Below are 19,958 nucleotides of genomic sequence, written 5' to 3'. Positions count from 1 at the left end.
TTCCAGACCTCCGTGCTGCACATGTGCTCCCTCTTCCACGCGTTCATCTTTGCTCAGCTCTGGACAGTGTACTGTGAGCAAAGTGCCGTTGCTACAAATCTCCAAAATCAGAATGAATTCAGCTTCACGGCGATACTGACAGCACTAGAATTTTGGAGTAGGGTGACACCAAGCATCCTTCAGCTAATGGCCCATAACAAAGTGGTGAGTTCACGGACAAGTTTTCCTTCTGAGATGGACTCAAAATGTCCACACCACTCCCAATCCTCACACTCCCTGTTATCACAGATCTCAGTTGTAAGGAGGTTGTATAAATGGATTGGGGATTTGTTACCTTAGAAGCTGGATGTTCTGCTTGTGTAAGCATTTTGATGAAAAATAAGCATTTTGATTAAAAACAAAATAAACAATAGTTCAAGAGATCTATTGTACCTCATGGTGACTACAGTTAGTAACAATATATTGTATTGAAAATTGCTGAGAGAAATTTCAGATGTTCTCACTACAAAAAATAAGTATGTAAGGTAATACACGTTAAATAGCTTGATTTAGCTATTCTATCATGAGTGTATATATATATATGTGTATATATATACTTTTATATTGATATATAAACATAAAAAAGCAAACAAATACAGTTATTAATATTAAAAATAAGTTTTATTTTTTTCTGCCTAACAGCAAATGAATGTTGTATGAAATTTCTACCTTTAAGGGTTGTTTGATGTTATAATGTCAGAAGCTTAGGAATGAGATTCATATTATTTGGGGATTTCAAAGCAATTTGGAAAAACCTTAGCCAATTAGGTTATCTATTTGTGGTGGTTTAAGAGTAGACTGACCACTGGTGTTCATTCCACTCTGGGCTCAAAGCCTGAAAAGAGCCTTACCTTTGTGAGTTGCTTTATAAGGACCTGTGCTCCCCAATCTTCAAATCCAGTACATTGAATGTAGGTAGCTTACTAAGAGAGGGGCTGCTCCAGAGCTCATTTGAAAATGTCTAGGGTATGGCTAGCCTAAGCCCACTTCATTGAACCAGCATGGAGTATTCCTCCTGTAGTCAAGGTTGGAGGACGTATGGAAGGAATGTACAAGGGAATCCTTTGGTCCTGACTCCTGTATTGGAGGAAGACTCTCAGCTGGAAAAGCTGCAATCAGTGTCTTGGTTATGGGGACACCATCAGTAGAGTTCTTGTCTGTGAGGAGCAGGGGACCTGGAGGGACACCATAATGATGATTTCAGTGTATCCGAAACCCAACTCTGCACTGCCCACAAAAGGCAGTAGAAATGTTTTTTTAATTGATTGCATAATAGTCTAAGAAAGGTTTTCTTTTGGTTCTTAATTAGAAAGGGGATTGTATATTTCCTTTAGTGAATCACTTTGTTCTTTAGAGATGCAAAAGATACAGGCAATTTTATGTGTAGAGAGATGTTTTAGTTCAATTTAAAGGAAGTTTATGGGAAAATCTTAGAGCGTGAATAGTTTTGACTGCTATGGAAAATAATTACATTTATTGGATCACAGATTCTGGGACTAATGAAGAATTTGGAGATCAAACATTCTATTCTGTTATTTCACAGACAACAAAACTGAGGTCTTAAACTTAAGCTAACTTAAGCTAGTGATTAAAAATTTTCCTTCTATCATTCGTTTTTTGATACCAAGAAATACCTCTCCTCCAAATCACTCTCCAAATTCATGTCAAATTTGTTGCACATGAATTTTATGCAAATGATATTACAAAAGAAGTTTAATTAATTTCATTCTGAAAATGATGTTAAACCATATAAGCCAGTCTGGTAAAATCTCTCTGGAATGTTTAAAATCCCGCCTTAGGCATTTCTGATGAGGGACATCACCTCTACTGTCTTTTGAGCTGTCGTAAGCATGGCTGCCTTGTCCCACAGAAAATAAAGCCTCGGAGGCAGATCTGCGGTAAATTAAACAGTTATTGCAGATGAAGATGCTGTGTAGAAAGGATCAAGATAGAGAAAGGGACTTACATCCAAAGAGTTCTGTAGTTAGAAATGGAGGAAGTAGAAGCCATTTATCCCCTGGTGTGAGTCAGTGCAGTGCAGATTAGTGAGATCAATACCTAACTTCCATTGGCAGCCCTGAGTTGAATGAGGAAGGCATGACAATTACCAAGCCTCTGGAGCTTTTTAAAATTCTGTTTCTGGTTCGAAGTTTCAGAGGTGAATGAACACCACTGAATGACTCCTATGGTCATTACGCAGAAAGACTTCGTGGGCGCACGGCCGGGCGTTGTGGCTCAAGCCTGTAATCCCAGCACTTTGGGAGGCCGAGGCGGGTGGATCACGAGGTCAAGAGATCGAGACCATCCTGGTCAACATGGTGAAACCCCGTCTCTACTAAAAATACAAAAAAATTAGCTGGGCATGGTGGCGCATGCCTGTAATCCCAGCTACTCAGGAGGCTGAGGCAGGAGAATTGCCCGAACCCAGGAGGCGGAGGTTGCGGTGAGCCGAGATCGCGCCATTGCACTCCAGCCTGGGTAACAAAAGCGAAACTCCGTCCCAAAGAAAAAGAAAAAAAAAAAAAAAGAAAAAAAAAAGACTTCGTGGGCACAGGACATCGGTCTTCTGCGGCTACAAACAAGTTTGCAAGGTTTCTGTATCACTGGCAATGGAATTAACTTTCATATTTGTTGTTTCAGATGGTAGAAATGGTGTGTCTCCATGTGATTAGTTTAATGGAGGCATTGCAAGAATGCAATTCAACTATTTTTGTCAAGGTAGGAAAACCTATGATTTTTATAGACCATTTCTTACTGCTAAAAACAAGTGTGGATTTATGTTGAAGGTACTTTCTGAAGAGAATTTAGTTTTAACATTCAGAGTTGGGGCTGGAGAATTCAGGCTCCCATAACAATCCCTTACAAAAGGGTTATTGTGTTAATTTTGCTCTTGGTCTCCACTGTGACCAACTTCACCTGGGTTAAATACATCAGACCAGGCCAGGCATGGTGGCTCATGCCCATAGTCCCAACATTTTGGGAGGCTGAGGCAGGAGGATTGCTTGAGCTCGGAAGTTTAAGACCAGCCTGGGCAACATAGTGAGACCTTGTCTCTATCAAAAAAAAAAAAAAAAAAAAAGACCAAGATTTTATGTAACACAAGTGCTTAAAATATTACTGGGGAATATTGATGTGAAAATTACCTTATACTAATATAAATCCCCTTACCTTGCAAAAGATACCCAGAAAACCAAGGAAAATAGTCTGTAATTGTCTGACTTGGTATCTGGTACTTTCTCTAAGATAAATAAATTTAGTTCCAAATAATATTATTTTAAATCATCATTATACGGGGTACAAAAGTAATTCAAGCCTTTGTCATCTACCCTCCCTGCATATTTTCCCCCTCATCAGAAACAGACTAGTGTGATACAAAAACGAAAGAGTAGAGAACTTGGTTTCCCATTTTGCTTATCTTTCTGCCTCCCCTCTTTTTCCTGCCTTCCTATCATTCCACCTCTTTGTTTCTCTGTTCCTTCTTCCTCTTCTTGTATCTCTTGTATTTCTTTTATCTTTCACTTCTGTATTCTATTGTCTTGGCCACCATCACCACCCACCAGGGGGCATCAGTTTGGAACCTTATAACTTGCTATTTCATTCCTTAACTCCACTCTTCAACAAAGAACATTTGTCACATTCACTAACACTATGCTGAAGAAAAGCAGCCCATTTTCAGGGAAAACTCGACTATTACCAGAACAGCACAAGATCATTGGTTCTAATAGGTTAGATATATCATATCTAGCTTGATATAGCAAAAGTCAACACTGTTAGAGCACAGTGGTACAATAATGTGCATATGGTAAATGGTACATATTTAAAACACACAGTTTGGTAAGTCTTGACTTACATTATGTCATGCACCACAATCAAGGTAATGAACATATCCATCACCTCCAAAAGTTTTTTCAGGCTGGGCTTGGTTGTTTATGCCTGTAATCTCAATACTTTGGAGGCTGAAGTGGGCAGATCATTTGAGGTAAGGAGTTTGAGACCAGCCTGGGCAACATGGTGAAACAACTTCTCTACTAAAGATACAAAAATTAGCCAGCTGTGGTGGCACATACCTGTAACCCCAGCTACTCAGGAGGCTGAGGCCAGATAATTCCTTGAACCTGGGAGGTGGAGGTTTCAGTGAGCCGAGATTTTGCCACTGCACTTGAGCCTGGGAAACAGGACGAGACTCTGTCTCAAAAAAAAAAAAAAAAACCAAAAAAAGCAAACAAAATAAAATTATTTTCATACCTCTTTATAATCCTTCTGTTAGGTTACTCGTCTCCTGTCCCCAGACAACTACTGATCTGCTTTCTGTCACTATAGATCAGTTTGCACTTTCTAGGATTTTCTTTAAATGGATTCATGCAGTATATACATTTTTTAAACTTTCTTTCACTTGTAATAATTATATTGAGATTAATCCATATTGTTGCATGTATTAGTGGATCATTACTTTTTATTTTGGAGTAGTAGTCCATTGTATGAATATACCAAATTTTGCTTATCCATTTATCAGTTAATTGACATCTAGGGTGTTTCCAGTTTGGAGCTTTTACAAATAAATCTGCTATGAAGATTTATGAAGATGTCTTTGTGTACATATATGCTTTCATGTATGTTGGGCAAATACATGGGAGTAGAATGTCTGGGCCATATGACAGGTGTATATTTACCTTTTAAAAAATTGTTTTCCAAAGTGTTTTCCAAAGCTGTTGTGCCCTGTTACACCCAGTATATGAACAGTGTATGAGCATTCTAGTTCCTCCACATCTTTGTCAACACTTAGCTTAGTTAATCTTTAAGATTAATTATTCTAAGAGTTGTGTATTTGTATCTTGTGGTTTTAAGTAGCATTTTCCTGTCTGCTTGGTGAAGTATCTGTTAAAATTATTTGCCCATTTTTTATTGAATTGGGTTTTTTCCTTATTACTGAAGTTTGAGATACAAGTCCTTTATCAGTATGTGATTTGCAGAGATTTTTCTCTGTGGTTTGTCTTTGGAATTCTTAATTTTGATGAAGTAACATTTACCAATTTTTTTTCTTTTATGAATCATGCTTTTGATGTTGTGTTTAAAAAAAATCTTTGCCTAATCCAAAAATCATAAAGAGTTTTATTTGTGCTTTATTCTAAGTGTTATCTATTTTTTCACTTGGTGTTAGTTTATGTCTGTGATCTATTTTGAGTTAACCTTTGTATATGGTGTGAGGTGTGGATCAAGGTACCTTTTATGAATATGGATAGTAGGTTATTCCAGCATCATTGTTAAAAATACTACCCTTTCTCCATCAAATTGTCTTTGCACTTTTGTCAAAAAGTGAATAACTATACAGTCCTATTTCTGGCTTCTTGATTCTGTCCCATTGATCTTTTTTTTTTTTTTTTTTTTTTTTTTGAGACGGAGTCCTACTCTGTTGCCCAGGCTGGAGTGCAGTGGCACAATCTCGACTCACTGCAACCGCTGCCTCCCAGGTTCAAGTGATTCTCCTGCCTCAGCCTCCTGAATAGCTGGGATTAGAGGCACCCAGCACCTTGCCTGGCTAATTTTTGTAGTTTTAATAGAGATGAGGTTTCGCCATGTTGGCCGGGGTGGTCTCAAAGTCCTGACCTCAGGTGATCCACCCACCTCGACCTCCCAAAGTGTAGGTATTACAGGCGTGAGCCACTGCACCCACCAGATCTCTATCTAGTTTTATAACACACTGCATTACTATGGCTTTTTAATATTCCATAAATTCAGGTAGCATCAGTGCTCTAAATTCATTCATCTTTTTCAAAGTTGTTTGGCTATTCTATGTCCTTGGCATTTCTAGATAAATTTTAAAATTGGTTTGTCAATTTCTCTAAAAAGATTGTTGGGGGGCTGAACGCAGTGGCTCATGCCTCTAATCCCAGTGCTTTGAAAGGGCGAGGAGGGAGGATTTCTTGGGATCAGGAGTTTAAGACCAGCCTGGGCAGCATGGCAGCATATTGAAACCATGTCACTACTCATCCCCAACCAAAATTTTTTAAGTTAGCTGGGGATGGCAGCACATGCCTGTAGTTCTAGCTACTTGGGAGGCTGAGGTGGTAGGATCCCTTGAGCCCAGGAGGTTGAGGCTCTACTTAGCCATGATTGCACCACGGCACTCCAGTCTGATGAGCAAGATCCTGCCTCAAAAAAAAAAAAAAAAAAAAAAGGGTTGGGAATTATATTGGGATTACATTGAAATATAGATTAGTTTAAGAAAATTGGGATCTTGGTCGCCGTCTCTAGATCGCCCGGATCCCACCGCCTCCACCATGCCTCGGGGAAGCGGTAGCGCGGCAGCACCGCTGCCCGGCCAGTCAGCCGCCCCGCTGCGCCCTCTGCCCACCCACCCGCGCACCCACCGCCCTCGGCAGCAGCCCCGCGCCCGCCCCTTCGGGCCAGCCAGGCCTCATGGCTCAGGTGGCATCCACGGCCGCAGGGGTAGCCGTGGGCTTAGCTGTGGGATATGTCATGGGCAGCGCCCTGACTGGAGCCTTCAGCGGGGGAAGCTCGGAGCCGGCCCAGCCTGCAGCCCAGCAGGCCCCGACCCATGCTGCTTCCCAGCACCTGCAGATGGGGCCCTGCGCCTATGAGATCAGGCAGTTCCTGGACTATTCCACCACTCAGTGACATGTCCCTGTGGGAGGACTTCAGTGAGGTCCTGAAGCAGTGCAAGTACAATCGTAGTCTGAGCTCCCTGCCCTGAAGATGTCGGTACAGACTCAGGGGCCAGCCCCGCACCCACCTCTGCCCGTCGTCAACAGCTAGACAACAACACTGGATTGTATGCAGATAGCTGGGACCGCAAGTGAGGAGGAGGTTTCTCACCCCACAGTTAACCCAAGACACAAATGTGCAATTAAAATAATTTATTTAAAAAAAAAAAAGAAAATTGGGATCTTAACAATATTGAATCTTCTGATTCACAAACACAGATCTCTCCATTTATTTAGATCTTCTTTAAATTTTCTCAGGAATATTTTGCAGCTTTCCATATTCAGGCCTAGCATATTTCTGTCAAATTTATCTCTAAGTTATCATACTTCTATGTTATTATAAATGGTTTGGCTTCTTACATTTAAATTTCTGATAGTTCATTGCAGTTATTTAAGAATACAACTTATTTTTGTCTTGTTCTTCTACCCTGCAACCTGTTAAACCCATTTATTAGTTTTAGTAGATTTTTTTTGTAGATTTTATCAGATTTTCTACATCGATAATAATTTCATATGCAAATAAGGTCATTTTTTTCTCTTCCTCTTCAATCTTTGTGCTTTTTATTTCTTCTTATTTCATTGCTCTGTGTAGAACTTCCAGTACAAGTTAAATAGAAATAGTGCAAGCAGGAAACTGCCTTGGTCCTGATCCTAGGAAGAGAGCATTCAGCCTTTCATTATTAAATATAAATGTTAGCTGTTAGTTTCTCATCAATAACCTTTATCAGATTGAGTAAGGTTCTCTTCTGTTCCTAGTCTGCCATGAATTTTTGTCAGGAATGGACACTGGATTTGTCAAATGATTTTTCTACACCCTTTAAGATGGTCTTATGACTTTTCTTTTTAACTGTATACTTGGTGAGTTTCTCTGATTGATTTTTGAATGGTAAACCACTTGTATTCCTGAGACAAACCATACTTGGCCATGATGAATTATCCTTTTTATATCTTGCTGAATTCAATTTGCTAACTTGTTAAAATAATTTTTGCATTGATATTCATGAGGGATAGTGAACTGTAATTTTCTTTTTTTGTAATGACTATATTTGGATTTGATTTGATATCAGGGCAAATATTAGGGACTTGGTATCGGGGCCTCATAGAATGAGTTGGGACTTCCCAACTCATCCCTTTTCTGTTTTCTGAAAACGTTTGTGTGGAATTGATACTATTTTTTCCTTAAATATATATATATATATATTTTTTTTTTTCGAGACAGAGTCTCTCTCTGTCGCCAAGCACCAGGCTGGAGTGCAGTGGCGCGATCTCGGCTCACTGCATCTTGCCTCCTGGGTTCAAGCAGTTCTCCTGCCTCAGCCTCCCAAGTAGCTGGGACTACAGGCAGGCGCCACCACGCCCAGCTAATTTTTTTATTTTAGTAGAGATGGGGTTTCACCATGTTGGCCAGGATGGTCTTGATCTCCTGACCTCATGATCCACCCGCTTTGGCCTCCCAAAGTGCTGGGATTACAGGTGTGAGCCACTGCGCGCAGCTCCTTTTCCTTAAATATTTAGCAGAATTCACCAGTGGAGCCACTTAGGCCTAGAATATTCTTTGCAGAAGGGTTTTTAACTACAGATTTAATTTAAAAAATAGATATAGGGTTATTCAAGTTATTTGTTTATTTTTCAGCACACTTTGGTAGTATATGTCTTTCAAAGAATTTGTCAATTTCATTGACATAGTTAATTTTATTGGCATTCAGTTGTTCATAACATGCCCTTATTTTTTAAAAAATATTTGTAGGATCAATAGTTATGTACTCTTTAAGTCATCATATTTCTGGTTTTCTGGGTAGGGAGCGCTCACTCTGTTGCCCAAGCCGGAGTGGTGTGACCACGGCTCACTGCAGCCTTGAACTCCTGGGCTGAACTCAAGTGATCCTCTTGCCTCAGCCTCTTAAGTAGCTGGAACTATAGACACATGCCACAGTACCTGGCTAATGATTTGTTACTTCTCTATTTTTTTTTCCTTATCTGTCTGGATACAGATTTTTCGATTTTAGTAAGCTTTTTGTTTTACACACACACACACACACACACACACACACACTTCTTGTTTTCATTGATTTATCTCTGTTTTTCTGTAATTGATTTGCTGTTTATTACTTTCTTATTTCTGATTACTTTAGATTTAATTTGCTCTTCTTTTTCTAGTTTCTTAAAGTTGAAGTGGAGTTCATTGATTTGAGACTTTTCTAATATAAGTGATTAGCGCTATAAATTTTCCTCTAAGCACTGGTTTAGCAGCATCCTACAATTTGGTATGTTGTGTTCTCATTTTCATTCAGTTCAAAATACTTTCTGACTTCTCTTTTGCTTGCTTTCTGGCATTGATTATTTAGAACTATATTGTTTTGCTTCTAAATATTTAAAGATTTCTAGAAGTTTTTCTGTTATGGATTTGTAATTCTAATGTGATCAGAGAATATACTTTATATAATTTGACTCATTTTAAATTAGCGAGACTTGCTTTATAGCCCAGAATATTGTGTATCTTAGTAAATGCTCTGTGTGCACTAGAAAAGAATGTGTCTTCTGCTGTTGTTGCTTGGAGTTTCCTATGTAAGTTAGTTCAAACTTGTTGATTGTATTGCTCAAGTCTTCTATGTTCTTCTTGTTATGCCTGTTAACTTATTCTATCACTTATTGAAAAAGGAGTTTTGAAATATCTCTCAACGTGGATTTATTTTTGCTTAATGTATTATGAAGCTCTGTTATTAGGCTTATACATGTTTAGGATTGCTGTATTTTCTTAATGAATTGAAATTATGAAATGTCATCTTTGCTAATATTTTCAGTTTAGTTGTTTTGTTTTGGTTTTGCAATGGAGCCTCTCTCTGTTGCCCAGGCTAGAGTGCAGTGGGGGCAATCTTGGCTTGCTGCAACCTCCGCCTCCCAGGTTCAAGCAATTCTCATGCTTTAGTCTCCTGAGTAGCTGGGACCACTGGCATCTGCCTACCGTGCCTGGCTAATTTTTGTATTTTCAGTACAGAAGGGTTTTCACCATGTTGGCCAAGCTGGTCTTGAACTCCTGACCTCAAGGGATCCGCCCACCTTGGCCTTCAAAAGTGCTAGGATGACAGGTGTGAACCACTCTGCCTGGCCTGAAAAAACTCTGGGAGGTGATAGATATGTTCTTTATCTTGATTGTGGTACATGGCATAACGTAAGTAAAGACTTAACAAACTGCGCATTTTAAATATGTACCATTTACCGTATGTCCATTATTGCACCACTGCACTCCAGTAGTTTTGACAGTCCAGCTTTCTTTTCACCAATGTTAGGATGGTACTTATGTTTTTTTTCATCCTTTTACTTTTAACCTGTCTGTCTTTGTATTTAAACCGTATTTCTTATAGTCTGCATAAAGTTGGGATGTTGCTTTAAAAAAATCTAATCTGACAATCTCTTCCTTTTGACTGGGGTTTTTAGATCATTTTCATTTAATGTGTTTTGTGATACTGTTGGGTTTAAATCTATTATCTTACTGCTTGTTTTCTGTATTTCACATCTGTTCTTTGTCTCCTGTTCTCTCTTTTTGTGCTTTCTTTTGGATTAAGGTTTTTATGATTAAATTTTGGATATAATTTCCTTTTCTTTGTCTAATTAAGATAAACTGAGATGGCAAGTAAGGTCATTAACTTGAGAACTTTCTTCTTTTCAAACATCAGCATTTAGTGCTCTAAATTTCCTTTCAAGTATTGTTTTAGCTGCTTTCCCCCAGATTTTGATATATTCTCATTTCCATTCAGATCAGAATGTTAATTTCCAGTTTGGTTTCTTCTTTGACCCATAAGTTATTTAGAAGTGTGTTTTTTAATTATCTCATTAGCTATATGTCTTTGTTGTTGTGTTAGTGGTTGATTTAGAGTTTATAGCATACATTTTTAACTGATCACAGTTTGCCTTCGAGGAATATTATACCACCTCATGTATTGTATAAGAATTGTACAATAATATACCTCCATTTCCTACCCCCTTACTTTGTGCTATTATTGTCATACATTTTACTTCTATATATTTTATAAAGCAAACCATACATTATTATTTTTGCTTTAAACAGTTAATTATCTTTTAAAGAGATGTCAAACAAGTTTTATATTTGCTATTATTGCCATATTTATATTTGCCATTTTTAGTGCTCTTCATTTCATTCCATAGATCTAAACATTCATCTTTTATCTTTCCTTCTGCCCAAAGGATTTTCTGTAAAGTCTCCTGTGTATGTAAACTGATCATTAATTATTTTAGCTTTTGTATATCTCAGAACCTTTATTTTGCTTTCATTTTTGAAAGAAAATTTCACTGGGTATTGAATTCTAGATGGACAGTTTCAAAGTTTTTCTTTTTTCAATATTTTAAAGATATTGCTCCTCCATGGTCTTTTTGTTTACATTGTTTCCAACAAGAAACCTGTCATTCTTATGTTTTTCATTGTTTTCCTTTGGCTGCTTTGAAGAGTTTGTCTTTGCCGCTATGGTTAAGCAATGTGTTGATACCATGCCTTGTTAGAATTTTCTTCATATTTCTTGGGTTTGGTGAGCTTCTTGAATCTTTGGATTTATAGTTTTCATTAGATTGAAAAAGTATCAGCCATTGTTTCTTTAAATATTTTATTCAGTGCCTCTACTCAACATGATCAATCTTTCTTCTGTCTGCTTGACCATATTGAATATAGTTATCATAACCGTTTTACTGCCCTTTTCTACTAGTTCTGTTATCTGTGTCTTTTTTTTTTTTTTGAGATGGGGTCTTGCTCTGTTGCCAGGCTAGAGTGCAGGGGTGCCATCTTGGCTCATTGCAACCTCTGCCTCTCGGGTTCAAGCAATTCTCCTGCCTCAGCTTCCTAAGTGGCTGGGACTACAGGCGCACACCACCACACCCAGCTAATTTTTGTATTTTTTGTAGAGACGGGATTTCACCATGTTGGCCAGGATGGTCTTGGTATCTTGACCTTGTGATCCACCCACATCAGCCTCCCAAAGTGCTGGAGTTACAGGCGTGAGCCACTGCGCCTGGCCATCTGTGTCATTTTTGTTTTATTCCCTGTTGATGGATTTTTCTCCTTATTTCTGTGTCACTTTTTGGTTTGTTTGTTTCTTAGCATGCCTGGTAATTTTTTATTGTATTCTTGACATTGTGAATTTGACTTTCTTGGGTGACGAGTATTTTTTGTATTCATGTAAGATACTCTTAAGCTGTATTCTGTGACATAGTTACATAACTTACAAATATTTTTATCCTTCTGAGACTAGCATTTAATCTTTGTTAGGTGTTGATCAGAGCAGCAATTTTTCTAGGGCACGTAGTTCTTCACTGCTGCTGCTGTATACCACTATCCTTATCAGTACTCTCATGATGTTCTATGAGTTACACGATTTTTCCACTCTAATAGGAACACAAAATATTCTTGGCTCTATGTAATCACCAGGGGATTTTTTTCTTGCAATATTTTTTTTCCTCCAGTATTGGGTAGTTTTTTAACTTGCATATACTGGCCAGCCCTCAGCTGAAGACTCAGAGGGACCCCTTTCCAGATCTTCGAAGTTGTCTCTCTCTGCAGCTCTCTCCTGTTCAGTACTCTACCTTGCAAACTGTAGTCACTTTGACCTCCCAGGGCTCCTGGCTACCTCCCCTCACTCAGGAAGACTGCCAGGCATTCCTGTTCCCTGTGCTACTACCTGAAAGCTGTCTCTAAGCAGTGAGCTGGAATACCTTCAGGGCTTACCTGGTTTGTTTCTTTTCCCTCAGTGATCTCTGTCCTGCATTTCTTGATGACCAGTATCTGAAAACCATTGTTTCATATAGTTTGTCTGGATTTTTAGTTGTTCTGGGCAGGAGGGTAAATCTGGTCTTTGTTACTCCATCTTGGCTGAAAGAGAAAGTTTCTCCACCAATTTTAATTTTGAGGGCTGGAATAAGCAGGATTGAAATGAATACGCAGGGTATGAGGGCCTGTCTTCTGCTTTTCTAAACTTGTTTTTCATGACCCTTCTTCCAGCCAAGCAGAAAGTCTTCTGCTTGTTCTATAACAGGAACCAAGATAAGAGGAAGTGTAGCACTTTTATTTTTGTGAAAAACAACCTATTTTTTAAATGTCCTTCAGTCTTCAGGATATTGTTTCTGGAGAGGGAAAAAAAACAACAACCAACTTTACTCCATTATAACATTACAGAGCCCAAAATAAATTACATCTAATTCTTACTGACAGTTCTGTAGGAGCCACTAGCAAAAGAGAATGAAAATGAAAGTTATTCAATAAGTCAAATTAACATTCCTGAAATAGGATGATGGCTGGGTTATATCATGTCATCAATAATGATGAGCTTTAACCTGATGGCTTTAGTCACATGATTTGCAAATCTGAAACCTGAAGGTCCCTTGCAGGTATATTTTAGAATTCCATGGTCATAGATTACATCAATGGGGAAATAACAAAAACCCTTTTAGACCAACATTGCTGTTCCCCTTGCTTGCTTCACATGGACCCTTAGCCCTAGTGGCAGCACTGGGAAAGGTGTCCACGCAGGGCCAGGGTACTCAGAACTCCCTTGCTCCTACCCTTCCCAAGTCCCTCAGAATTCTTAATAGGAAGTTAGTTTGGGTGTTTCCCAAATATCAAGAGGCCCAAGCCCCTCAGAATTCTTAACAGGAAGTTAGTTTGGGTATTTCCCAAATATCAAGAGGTGTATGGGCTCACTTCCATATTAAATAGTCAAAGGTCAACAAAGTCTATAGCATCAGGACCCCCCAGGGCTTGCTTTTTGCTGTGCGGAAATTTTAGGGGGAGATAGTTAGAATAGATAAATACTTTTTTTCCGTTCAGAATGTCTAGAGGAGCCAGTCCTATTAAGGGCCAGATGGCACAGCCTTATCTGGTACCAACCTTTGTAATCCCACAGTTTTGTTATGAGGGTTGGGGGGCAGGGGAAGGCATGGAAAGGGTGGCATTTTCTGATATTTTCAGCTTTAGTCTCATTACATTTTCTGATACACACTATACTCCATTTCCAAACACAGTATTCATGTTAGAGACCAACTGTTAGCTAGCCGCAACAGAAACACTATGTTTAGGAGTAAATGTAAATAGAAGTCAAATTAGTGAACTGTATACATCAACAAAATGTTAAAAGTCAAACAACAGCCAGATTTATTTAGCCTTGGAAATAACAACAGGGAGATAAATGCAGCTTATCACTTCACCAAGTTTATTTTAAAGCAAAGGTGATGAATTCAATGAAAGCAGCAGCTTATAGCTATGGCTAACATTGAACTCTGAGGTTATTTATATATTGTCCCCCTGAAAGGCTCTCCTCCTTCTTTGGTTTTGTTCATTCCATCAGTGTCCCCCAGTGCCTGGGTTAGAAACCTCTGCCTATTTGACCGTTTCCTTACTTGGAAGAGCAGACTCATCCTCAGATGCTCTCGGGCTGTCTCTGCAGGCGGAATCCTTCCCCATCCCCAGAGACTGTCCCTTCTCTGGACCGTTGAGGTAGCCTCCACAGTGGCTCTTGCCTCCATTCTCTGCCTCCTTCTTCATCCTAATCTACAGGCTGCTGCCACAGAGCATGGTTCCGCTCATGGTGAATGGAGCATCCCCTCTTTAGAAGTTGTATTGAATTTGGAATAAAATTCAGATCCCCTGATTTGGCATTTATGGCCATCTGGTGGACTAAGGGTGTGAGGGCCTGGCTTCTGCTTTTCTAAACTTGTTTTTTATAACCCTTTTCTAAGAGCTCACATGTCAGCATCACATGACTCTCTCCTGTCCCTGATTCTCTGCACACTCCCACCAATGAGCTTTGCCCATTCCTTCTCTCTGCTTCCTGGAATGCCCTTGTACTGGCTTCCCAGGACTACCAAGGTATTACAGTCTGGGTGGTTCAACCAATAGAAATGTATTCCCTCAAAGTTCTGGAGACCAGAAGACTGAGATGAAGGTGTCGGCAGGGTTGGTTTCTTTTGAGGGATTGGAGAGAGAATTTGTTCCAGACCTCTCTCATGGCTTCCGGTGGTTTGCTGGAAGTCTTTGGTGTTCCTTGGCTTGTAGGTCCCTGTCTTCATCCTCACATAGCATGCTTTCTGTGTGTTTGTGTGTATGTGTTCAAACTCCCCTTTTTATAAGGACACAAGTTTTATTGGATTAGGGGCTCACCCTACTCCATTATGAGCCCATCTCAACTAATTTACATCTTCAACAATCCCGTTTCCAAATAAGGTTACATTCTGATGCAGTTCAGATCAGGACCTCAATATAGATTTTAACAGGATACAGTTCAATCCATGGCAACACTATTCCTTTATTTGAGTGGAGGGTTGGAAGGAATATGGAGTGATATGATGTGATGCGTATTGGTATATTAAAGATCTGAGAAGTACTGAAATAAAGAACATTTCCAAATGTATTGGATCATAGTCCCCCTCCACCATTTAAAAGCTCTCCAAATCACAGTTCCATGGAACACGCATTGAGAAATGCCATATTCTGTCTTCGACTTCTGGATTTACAAGGCCATGAATATTTACTTAGATTCTAGAGGACTGAAACATGGCAGAGACCAAAGCAGAGAGAAGGAGCAGCTTCTGGAGGTCCTTGGGCCAGGACACCCTGTGACCTCCTGCCAAGAAGGACCACATCAGAGGGGTGAGGGCCCATCAGAGAGTCGGCAGAGGGCCAGGGGTCCCCCAGCAGGGACTTCCACTTGGCTGTGTGTGCTCACATGCTCTGCAGACACCGGCCCAGTCTCACTGTCTTCCCCCTTCCAGATCACAGCCAGGCATCTCCAGCGTGGTCTCTCTCACTCACAGAAGTGTTCCAACCACTGACCGGAGATATTTTCTTAATGACTACAGGCAAATAGAGTCACCGTGCCACTCAGACACTCAGTTCTAAAGATCCTGTGGAGGAAATTCTATTTCAAGAAAGTGAGGATTTAATTAAATAAATACACATTTAATTTCCTGTGCTTGGTAGCTTTCTAGAGACTATCAGTCATTTACTCTAAAGTGTGTGTCTCAGGCGCTCATGGGGCGCTTATTAACCTCCAAATGCCACCGGCTCAGCAGGGTTTGGCCTCAGAAAGGCATTTGCTGATAACAGGTAGCGATGTAGCAGGGCCCACATCCGAGCGTGGTGCGAAAGGGATTCAGCGTGGCCTGTTTTCCCTTGCAATGAGTGAAGCTTTGTGGGAGAATAGAGAACAATAGTAATGAAGCTTTTGTCTTTCTCCATACAGCTGATACCTATGTGGTTGCCAATGATTCAGTCAAATATCAAGGTAAGTCACCCCCTGGGCTGACTGGAAGCTCGGTTTCCTGCAGAGAATGTAGAATATTCCTAGGGTTGTTGAGGCTCCATTTACCATGAGAAGGATGAATTCAACCCGCTTCTGGCCTTAGAGGGCTGATAATGCAGGAAACCTGTGGGCCAGGTAAGGGCCCTGCAGGTAAGGGTGGCGGCAGGAGCCATTGTCCTACAGCATGAGGTTGGTGAGGATGCAGGTGGAGGAGGCCATCCCAGGGTCTGAGCAAGCCTCCATCCACTGATGAAAGTACAGGCCAAGGCCGGGTGCAGTGGCTCCTGCCTGAAATCCCAGCACTTTGAGAGGCCAAGGTGGGAGAACTGCTTGAGGCCAGGAGTTGGAGACCAGCCTGGGCAACATAGTGAGACCCTATCTCTACAAAAGAATAAAAATTTAACCGAGTATGGTGGCATGCACTGTGGTCCTAGCTACTTAGGAGGCTGAGGTGGGAGGATCACTTGCAAGCCCAGGAGCTGTGAGCTGTGATCCTGCCACCACACTCCAGCTTAGGCAACAGAGCAAGAACCTGTCTCTATTTTATAAAAAGAAATCAAAGAAATAGAAGTTGGAAAGGAAAAATAAATGGTCACTATTTGCAGATAACAAGATCGTGCATATATAAACAGAGCAAGACCCTATCTCAAAAAAAAAAAAAAAAAAAAGGAATAGAATACTGACCCTTTTGAGGATACCCAGGCATATTCGATGATATTTGCTAGTTGCTAAAATTGATTTTCTGTCATGGAAAGAATTCTGTTATGAAAGGACAACATGGAATAAATGATAGGATTGAGCGACAAGGGACCTACTGCCTCATTTTATATATGAAGAAATTTAGAACCTAAAGGAAGAGTGTCTTGGTCAGGGCCCCACAGCCTGGATGGGAGCTCCCTCCTGAATGTATTTCCCAGCCCCAGGCTTTGTCTTGAGTGGCGCTTTGTCGTTGTAGGGGCAAAATACGCTGTGACTAGCAGACAGAGTTACCAGGCTTGACTTAAGATGGCAAAGCCAGCCACCTGCTCCATCCAAACTGGGTCCTGTCTGTAGCACTAAGAGTGTTGGCGGGCAGGAGGAAAAGCTGGGAAATTTTTTGCTAGATTTCTTCTCTGAGTTGGGGAGGAATGCTAGTGGAAAGAAAGCAGTGTGAACTCAAGGTACCCAGACACCAAAAGAGAGAGATGCAGCTGTCAACAGTGACTGCAGCCTTTGGGTCCTGATTACGGCTTTGGTGCGATTTGTGGCCACTGTCAGGGGCATGGGCCCCGCTGAAAACTCCTTCTTGGTACTAGTTTTTTTCTATGAAAAGTGAGCTTCTTGGACCCTCAGCTTGAAGCATTTTAAATTACCTCTTACCCCTTTCCTCATTTTATGGCAATCTGTGGCTATTTTACATTGCCCAGAGTGCCAGGAGGAGGCGGACAGAACTCCCTAAGAAGCTTGGAGAAAGAAGAGAAGCTATCATCGTAGCTTCTTCACATGCCAAGTTCTGTTCTGAACACTCTTTTAGCTCATTTGTCCTACGCAACCCCCCTAAGTGTCACTATCCCCACTTTACCCATGAAAAAACCCAAACACAGACCAAAAAACCTTGTTCCCAAAGTTGCCTGTAGAGGAGTGAGGCTTTGAACCCAGGGAGCCTGGCAGCAGAGCCCAGACACTTCACCATCACCCCAGGTCCATGTTGTTAATAGTTCCTTGGGACCAAGTTCATGTGTTAGCCCAGCCCTGGTGTCGCAGCTTTATGTTTTCATTGCAGTGAGTCTGTCAAGATGAACATGTCATTATGCTGATGGGTTTGGGCCAGGATGACTCTAGAAACATGGTGCGGGCCGGGCGCGGTGGCTCACGCCTGTGATCCCAGCACTTTGGGAGGCTGAGGTGGGCGGATCGCGAGGTCAGGCGATCAAGACCCTCCTGGCTAACACGGTGAAACCCCATCTCCACTAAAAATACAAAAAATTAGCTGGGTGTGGGGGTGCGCACCTATAATCCCAGCTACTCAGGAGGCTGAGCCAGGAGAATTGATTGAACCCAAGAGGTGGAGGTTGCAGTGAACCGAGATTGCACCATTGCACTCCAGCCTGGGCGACAGAGAGGTCTCAAAAAAAGAAAAAGAGAAAGAAACATGGTGCAATCCCCTGCCCTGGGCACTGGCAGAGTTGAGAGTGTGCCTTCTTCAGGCCACATAACCCTTGAGCCAAGCCCGAGTTCTGCCTATAAGAAGCTGCCCGGGTTGACCCTCCCTGGGTCACCCGTGAATGCTAGAAAGAAATAAACTAAAACCTGTTGCCCTTTCTTGACAGCACTTATCCGCGGGACTCCAGCTTCGCCTCCAGGCTATTCAGAACCACGTGAACCACCACAGCCTAAGGACGCTGCCCAGCTCGGGCCAGAGCAGTGCTGGCCTGGCCGCCCTCCGCAAGTGGCTGCAATGCACTCAGTTCAAAATGGCCCAGGTGGAGATCCAGTCCTCGGAAGCAGCCTCTCAATTTTATCCTCTATGAGTGGACTCCTCGGCGCTCAGTGTCAACACTCTGGTTTAGCAATAATGGGTTTAAAAACAAACAATTTGATCCAAGCAGGTTGGGGAACATATTGGTACTGTACATTCTCTTTCTAGTTTAGTAAAAGATGTGCAAAGGCCAGAGAGGGCCGAAAATGAAGCTTTCTTGCTACACATGTTTCTGATGACTCCTTGGGCTATCTGATTAAGTATTTCCTTACATTATTTTTTAAAAACCAAATCATTTTTCTTTAACTAACTTCTATTTTTTTTAAGAAAAAAAAAATAGACTGGTGGGTACTCACAGAAAAGTTGTATAAGTCCCCCTGTTGCTATTTTTGATGATAGAGAATAAATAGGGTTTTTGAAACCTTTGTAGTGTTTTTTCTTAAAATCCACTCTTGGCAATGCAATAAAAAACCCGTCACCATAAGCCAGTGACACCTGACTGAAGCTTTTTGTCATTATCCTGGGAAAAGTGGCAGCTTGCAAGGAACATTACAAAGTGCACTTAGAAATTAGGTGGTTAAACTGTGCCAATTGTTTTCGTTGTTTTATAATATCATTTTCCAAAACTGTCCAGTAAGTTTGATTCTTTTTAAAACTAGTTTTTCAACTCATTAGTTCTAGGCTGTACTCTCTTGTAAGCTTTATGATAACCACTTTAGTTTTGTGAATAATAAATTTTATTCTTTTGTTAATACTTGTATACAACTTAATTGAAAACTGTAGCTTGCACACTGGGCCGGACGCGTCCCTCACTGGCACAGCGCCCTGCACCTGGAGTGATGTTTCACAAAACAGAATTCAATAGTGTAAGAGCACCACATTTATCCGCACCTATGCCTAACATCTGACTGTGCATTCCAAATGAAATTTCTCCTCCGTATCCCTGTAATGCACTGACTAACAGAAGACTTACTACACATTTAAGCTGTATATTAACATGCTATTAAATGCATTTTTTATTATCTTTGTGAGCCTGGGGTTTTTTAAAACCAGTTTCTAGAGCTAGAGTTTAGTTCCTGACAACCATTCCTTCTAAAGCTCTGCAGCTTCTAACTTCTCTTAAAAGTGAAATTATGAAGAAGAAGAAAAGGCTTTCTTTCAGGCATTTGATATGAGGAATACACAGTTTGTTTGAAGTCTACCTCTAGGAAGGACTCTGAGGGCAAAAGACCCTTTTTTCTTTAATGTTTTTTTATTAAGAGGCTTCCCTTTTCTTCTGGGAGCTCTGATATCTTAGTGCTTCTCAGAGGAAAACAAGCCCTCTGATGTTTAATTGTTCATAAGAGTTCTAGAGAGACAGTTGGATCTTCAAATCTTCATCTTATACAAATTCCAGGGGACTGTTCAGGCTCAGTGTGGAGAGTCCAGAAGTGATTGTTC

At 40.7% G+C, this 19,958-nt stretch overlaps 1 protein-coding gene and 1 pseudogene across 19 annotated transcripts in view; both read left to right on the top strand.

Annotated features, from left to right (window-relative positions):
• Positions 1 to 19,542, top strand: part of UNC79 (unc-79 homolog, NALCN channel complex subunit) — a 279,776-nt gene extending 260,234 nt beyond the window's left edge. For 16 of the 19 annotated variants that reach the window (XM_032287568.1, XM_032287556.1, XM_032287570.1 and 13 more), the window contains 4 exons: positions 7 to 204; positions 2,680 to 2,757; positions 16,001 to 16,042; positions 18,370 to 18,599. In XM_032287568.1, the coding sequence (XP_032143459.1) occupies positions 7 to 204; positions 2,680 to 2,757; positions 16,001 to 16,042; positions 18,370 to 18,570 (519 nt within the window). In that variant the 3' untranslated portion in view covers positions 18,571 to 18,599. Of the gene's footprint in view, positions 1 to 6; positions 205 to 2,679; positions 2,758 to 16,000; positions 16,043 to 18,369 lie in introns of all 19 variants that reach the window. The other 3 variants (XM_032287562.1, XM_032287558.1, XM_032287551.1) reach the window with 2 other exon arrangements.
• LOC116557840 lies at positions 6,177 to 6,920 on the top strand (annotated as a pseudogene).
• Positions 19,543 to 19,958: the final 416 nt, after the last annotated feature.

The sequence above is a fragment of the Sapajus apella genome, unplaced genomic scaffold (genome assembly GCF_009761245.1).
Source record: "Sapajus apella isolate SASKATOON/1434 unplaced genomic scaffold, GSC_monkey_1.0 scaffold20, whole genome shotgun sequence".
Classification (NCBI taxonomy): domain Eukaryota; kingdom Metazoa; phylum Chordata; class Mammalia; order Primates; family Cebidae; genus Sapajus; species Sapajus apella.
Note: the sequence above shows the minus strand (reverse complement) of the source record. Positions and strands in the feature narration are given on the sequence as shown.